This window comes from Herpailurus yagouaroundi, unplaced genomic scaffold (assembly GCF_014898765.1).
Source record: "Herpailurus yagouaroundi ecotype Mexico unplaced genomic scaffold, PumYag 160, whole genome shotgun sequence".
NCBI lineage: Eukaryota > Metazoa > Chordata > Mammalia > Carnivora > Felidae > Herpailurus > Herpailurus yagouaroundi.
The window spans coordinates 24,135,686-24,141,685 of record NW_024412401.1 but is presented as its reverse complement, the minus strand read 5'-3'; the positions used below and the strand labels follow the sequence as shown (position 1 = coordinate 24,141,685).

Below are 6,000 nucleotides of genomic sequence, written 5' to 3'. Positions count from 1 at the left end.
TGTGCTACATTTCTACACTTATTTGTATGTTTTTCTGAATTTACTTTGCTCCATTTATGTGCCTGCCCCTGGACCAGAAATACTGCATTCTGTTGTTCTTATAATTCTGTTTATTTTCTTCCCAGAAAGTTATGAGAATCTGAAGTCACCATGTTCATTTACTTGCTTACCTGTCTATGGCCTGTCTCCTTGGACTATGGTGACGGCCCCATGGGATCTGGGACCTTGTCCCATTCATCACTGCAGCCCTGTATTTTAAATGGTACCTGGCAGAAGGTGCCCACTAAATACTTTTTGGTTGAATCAATAAATTTGTGTACGTAGTAGGCCAAATCCTAATTGCTCTTTTTCTTCAAAATTTTGGCTATTCTTGGGGCACCTGGGTGGCTCAGTCGGTTAAGCGTCTGACTTCGGCTCAGGTCACGATCTCACGGTTCATGCGTTTGAGCCCCACATTGGGCTCTGTGCTGACAGCTTGAAGCCTGGACCCTGCTTCTGATTCTGTCTCTCCCTCTCTCTCTGCCCCTCCCCTGCTCATGCTGTCTCTCTGTCTCTCACAAATAAATAAATGTAAAAAAAAAAATTAAAAAAAATTTTTTTGGCTATTCTCACCTGCTCACTCTTGGAAATAAGCTTCAGAATCATTCTAATAAGCTATACAAAATTAAAATGCTACCAACCGTCCCCACCCCCCAGAAGGTGGAGCTTCTTGTGGTAGAGACTTAGGGACTCAATTCCAAGGAACAGAGTGTTGAAAGGGGAAAATGGTAACTTTGTAGGCAAGGAATCTGGCAGAAACCATCTTAACCAAGGGACAGAAGTTACCATCACCATGTGTGTATCACATAGTTGGATATTAGGTGATGAGAGAGGCACTTCCCCTCTGTCCTGGTCTCCTTCAAAACCTATCACCCCCCTCTCATCATGAGAAAACACCAGACAAACCCAAATTCACAGTACTCTACAAAATAGTTGACTAATACCCTTCAAAACTGTCAGGTCATAAAAAAACAAGGAAAAACTGAAGTATGTCATAGTTCACAGGAGATTAAGGAAACATGATGAGCAAATGTGGAATCCTGGATTAGCTCCTGGAACATTAGTGGGAAGACCTCTTTGGTTTTTCAGATGTAAGGCATATATTTGAAATTATTATAATTATTCCTTCGAATATCTATCATTATTTAGCTAGAAAATCTAGAACAAGATGTCTGATTTATCTTAAGAAATTTTGAAACATTATTTCCATAATAATAGTGTTAAACTTCAGAAATGATGTTGAATTTGATCAAATACCTTTTTAGAAAATATTAAGATGCTCATATTTTTTGCACTGCAGGTGTAATTTTTTTATTGCTATTAAAATATCCCTGTATCCCTAAAATAACTCCTTCTAGGTGTAGTATATAATTCTTCGTAAAATACTAGAATTGATTTGTAAATATTTTATTTAGGATTTTAGCATCATTATTTAGCAGCAGCCAAGCCTGATCGCCCTACACAATGCGACCAGAGCCGTTGGGTGGTGAGTGGAAGTTGGGAACAGTACCGGGGTAAGCCGGGAAAGTCAGCTGGGAGTCACCGCGGCGCTAAAGTAACGCAGGATACAAGCCTGCGGACGGAGCCCTAGACCTAGAGCGCCCCGGCCTGTACCGGAAGTGACGTCACCGAGCCGGCGTCCCTCTCAGCCAATGGCCCCGGAATGCGCCGTCCGACGGTAACCCGCGCGGCACCTGCGGGGTAAAGGTGGACTGCCCATAAGACGCAAGAAGAACCATCCTTCCACCTTATTACACGAGTTGCCAAGGCAGTCTAGTCAGAGACGAGCATCTCTTCCCGCTTCCCTGCCGCCAGTTAACTTTGCTCAGTGTCACTGTGTTTTCAACCTGAGGGCGCCCTCACGCCCTGCAGCTGCCTCACTAAATATGGCTGACTGGCGGAGCGTGAAAGCCGGAAGCCGGTGGGATGGGGAGAGCCGGCCGAGGGCGTGTCGGGGTGTGGCCTGGCTGCGGAGAGCTTGGGAGGGGCGTGGTCATCGCCCCACCTGGGTTCGCCGTCAAAGGTTAACTGTAGCCATCCGCATTCCTGCGGTCTACTGGGGGGCGCGTCACCAGTGGCCCCGCCCCCGCCCAGATTTCTCGCTCTTGGGAGGTACCCGCTGAGTGTCTGGGATTTGGCCAGAATTGGCTGCGGACTTCCAGTGGTCTTTAGTGGAGATGGAGGGCGCCCAGGAGAACCCCGCAGAGTCTAGCTCCTCGGTCCTCAGGTCCGAAGAGCCTGCCAGGGGCCCCGAGGTGTTGCCTCCGGAGGAGTCGGAGAGCTGCTCCCGTTCCCTGGAGGCGGCCCCCAAGAAACTCTGTGGTTATTTAAATAAATTTGGCGGCAAAGGGCCCATCCGGGGTTGGAAATCCCGCTGGTTCTTCTACGACGAGAAGAAACGTCGCCTGTATTATTCACGGACCGCGCAGGATGCCAATCCCTTGGACAGCATCGACCTCTCCAGTGCGGTCTTTGACTGCAAGGCAGACGCCGAGGAGGGGACTTTTGAAATCAAGACTCCCAGCCGGATTATTACCCTGAAGGTAAATGGGGCAGGTTTTTTTTTTTCCTTTTAAAGCCGGGATGAGTTCCCAGGGCACAGCCTGGCACGTGTGGGTGGTCACAGTAAATTTACTGGAACGAGTATTACAGACTCTGATCTCTCCCAGTGAACCGTGGGTGCCCAGGATTTAGTGCATTCCAAGATGCATTTGCACCCATTTTCTCATTGAGCTCCCATAACAGGCAGGAATGATGTACCCACATTAGAATCAAGAAACAGAGTCTTGGAGAGATGAAGTAACCAGCCAGTTACTTCAGAGGTCAGGCATCTAGTGAGTGGTGTAACCCACACTTGAAATCCCTTAGTCTTTGTACCTCTCAGTACTGTTTCAAAACTTTTACTTTTTGGTGTGCCTTAACAATGCAGTTACATTAACTTTCTTACTTGGGGCCGAAGGATAGTAAAGATATGAGCTGTGCAGTCCTCTCAAGACCAGGACTCTGAATCACTTTTCTTGATATTTTGGCGGAGGGAATTGAATGCTGAGCAAACATTGGCAGGGATTGGGAGATAAAATACTTAGGTTTCACTGATCAGCCTAGAATGTTCATAGAGGCTTATCTCAATGTGTTTCACCATTAGTAGGTTTTGTTTTATTATCATCTTTAACTGAGAATGCCTGAAACAGTGGTAAGGCCACATGCTTTGAAATCAGACAGGCTTGGATTCAAATTTTACATCAGCTACTATTAACTAGCTGTGTAACCCTGGGCTAGTTACTTAATCTCCCAGAATCTAGGTAGTTTGTGAGATTTAAAACAAGATATGTAAGCATCCAGGACCTACAAATTGTTGAATTAATCCCAGCATCTAGAATACAGCCTAGCACCGAGTGGGTGCTCCGTAAATGTTTGTTTGTTTGTTTGTTTGTTTGTTTAATTTTTTTTTTCAACGTTTATTTATTTTTGGGACAGAGAGAGACAGAGCATGAACGGGGGAGGGGCAGAGAGAGAGGGAGACACAGAATCGGAAACAGGCTCCAGGCTCTGAGCCATCAGCCCAGAGCCCGACGCGGGGCTCGAACTCACGGACCGCGAGATCGTGACCTGGCTGAAGTCGGACGCTTAACCGACTGCGCCACCCAGGCGCCCCATGTTTGTTTAATGAACCCACATGGTAATAGAACTGAGGCCCTAATGTTCATTTCCGGAGGAGTTGCCCCAGAACTTAAGTGGAAAGACAGATCTGGGTTAAGAATTCCAGGATTCACACGCCCCAGAGAAGAGTGTGCCAGGAGACAGCCTCCCCAACCCCACCCCATCTTCCTGCTCCTCGACCCCCACGTCCAGCCAACTGGAAATCTACTGAGCGCCCTGTATGTAGCCCACAGCTTCAGTTCCCCTTTAATGGCTGGGCCTGGCCAGTGACCAGGCTGGGAAAATCAGACAAAATAATGCAAACCAGGAATTCCAGGCCAGGGAAGGCAGGCATTTTAGAGATCAGGTGGTTTACGGGTCATGTGTTTCCTCCCACAGGCTAACTGCTGTCTACAGAGTCTTGAACACATGGCTTTTACTGTTCCATTGATCTATGTGTGTGCCTGGCTCGGTGCTAAGCACCAGGGTATGGAGCCAAATCAGACCTGCCCCCTGGTTCTCAAACAGCTTAAGGTCTGGTGAGAGAACTCACAGGGGGCCTGGCACACACATGAAATGTTCCTTAGAGATGCCCTGATAAGTCTGTACCAGACAAGTATGGTGAACAGGAGGGTCAGTTCCACTGAGTGGAAGGGTCCATCCAGGAGCGCAGCACAGAGGGGATGACATCTGAGTCCTGAAAAAGGGATTCGGTTTTCTATGAACAGACAAGAGGAAGAAGGGCATTCCTGGCCGAGAGAGCCCCAGGAGCAAAGACAAGAAACAGGATACAGCCCAGAGTGTCCAGGCAGATCACAGGAGCCTGGGGTACAGAGGGGCCCAAAAGATGGAGTGGGAGAGTGGAGGCCCAAGTGTGGAGCATTTGTGAGGTAGGCCTGGGAGCTTGGACTTTGTCCTGTGGGTTGTGGGAGATTGTTGAGGAACTTTAAGCAAGGAAGCCCTGCGAGATTAGAATGTTTAGAAGGTTCAGTGTGGCTGTTGGGTAGAGAAAAAATGAGAAGGCAAGGTTGCTGAGCAGGGAGTCCATCTGGAGGTGATTGAGAGAGAATGGTGGCTGAGCTAGAGCTGTGACAGGGGAGGAAGACCGATGGGGGTGACTAGGGATGTGAGGGAGGAGGAACACAAGGGAGGGGTGGCTGACTGCTTAGTCGGTCCAGCCACGACCTAGGGAACCCAGGCTGGGGAGGCCTTAGGACACCCCTTTGGTAGACTCTTAAGTTCTAAGAGGATGGGGCCATGACATGAATAGTAGGTGCTCAATATACGCTTGTCCAGTGAATTACTAAAATGAGGTATTTGGGTATGGGCTGGGAGCTTGTCAGCACAGGGTCATGGTGAAGCCCTGGGTAGCACTGAGGTCTCTTAGGGAGAGTGTATGGAAAGAGAAGACTGGTAGGCATCATTTTATCTCATGTGGCACCTCCTGACAGGCCCAGGTCCTCTCTCATGGAGCCCCTGGCCTCATGCACACATCATCTGTGGATCACTTAGAAGGGGGAGCTTTGCCCTGGTTGCCCATAGCCTGCTGCCTGCTGGTGTTCTCACCTGGCCTTGATTGTGGGCGACTCTGTGAAGTTCACCATCTACTCCCAGCGAGCTGCCCGGCTGCTGTGGCCCAGGTGATCCCAGCCCTTCTCTGTGTAAGCCACAGTCCCCTGGCCATAAATTGCCACAAAGCTCTGGTCTAAAGGGGGAGACCCGGGTTCTGGGACCAGCTCTACCACCACCTGCCTGGGCAACTTCAGAGCCTTAGTTTCTCCATCTGTTGAAGGCTGATCACTCCTGCCCTGCCTCCCTCCTGGAGGATCCAACAATGTAATAGATGTGAAAGTAGGTATTTGGACCATCCAGTGCTGGGAAACGAATGACCAGTATCAACCATTACCTTGTTTGGGGTGCCTGGAGGGTGCCACTATGTTGTTACTGTGTGCATATGGCTTTCCAGTCCCCAACCAAATCCATGATTTCAGTGTATCCCCAAAGCAGAGGAAGGATTCTCTCTGTTCCATAAAAAGTCAGTCTTTTAGGATTCTTGGACCCAATTCAAACATGGGGCATGGATCCCCCCACAACACCAAGCAATTCGCAGGCACCAGCTGGTGTCCAAGAATTCAACTTAATTCTAACACTGTCTACCTGGAGACAGCATCAGATTCCATGGGTTAAGGGCTCAGTCCTACGAGACTTCCCACCTCACTTCCACACCTCACTTCAGATGCCAGTCACAAGCCCCAGGCTGTTACTTGTGCTGCTGACAGCAGGCTACAAATTGGAGTTTCCAGTGACCTCCTCCTTAAGTTT

General features: G+C 48.8%; 1 protein-coding gene across 6 annotated transcripts in view; it reads left to right on the top strand.

Moving 5' to 3' along the window:
• Positions 1-2,031: 2,031 nt before the first annotated feature.
• Positions 2,032-6,000, top strand: part of TBC1D2 (TBC1 domain family member 2) — a 55,003-nt gene continuing 51,034 nt past the window's right edge. For 3 of the 6 annotated variants that reach the window (XR_005792579.1, XM_040481796.1, XM_040481793.1), the window contains exon 1: positions 2,034-2,582. Coding sequence is in view for 4 of the 6 variants with exons in the window: in XM_040481796.1 (XP_040337730.1) it covers positions 2,217-2,582 (366 nt within the window). In the remaining 2 variants the exon portion in view is untranslated. Of the gene's footprint in view, positions 2,583-6,000 lie in introns of all 6 variants that reach the window. The other 3 variants (XM_040481795.1, XM_040481794.1, XM_040481797.1) reach the window with 2 other exon arrangements.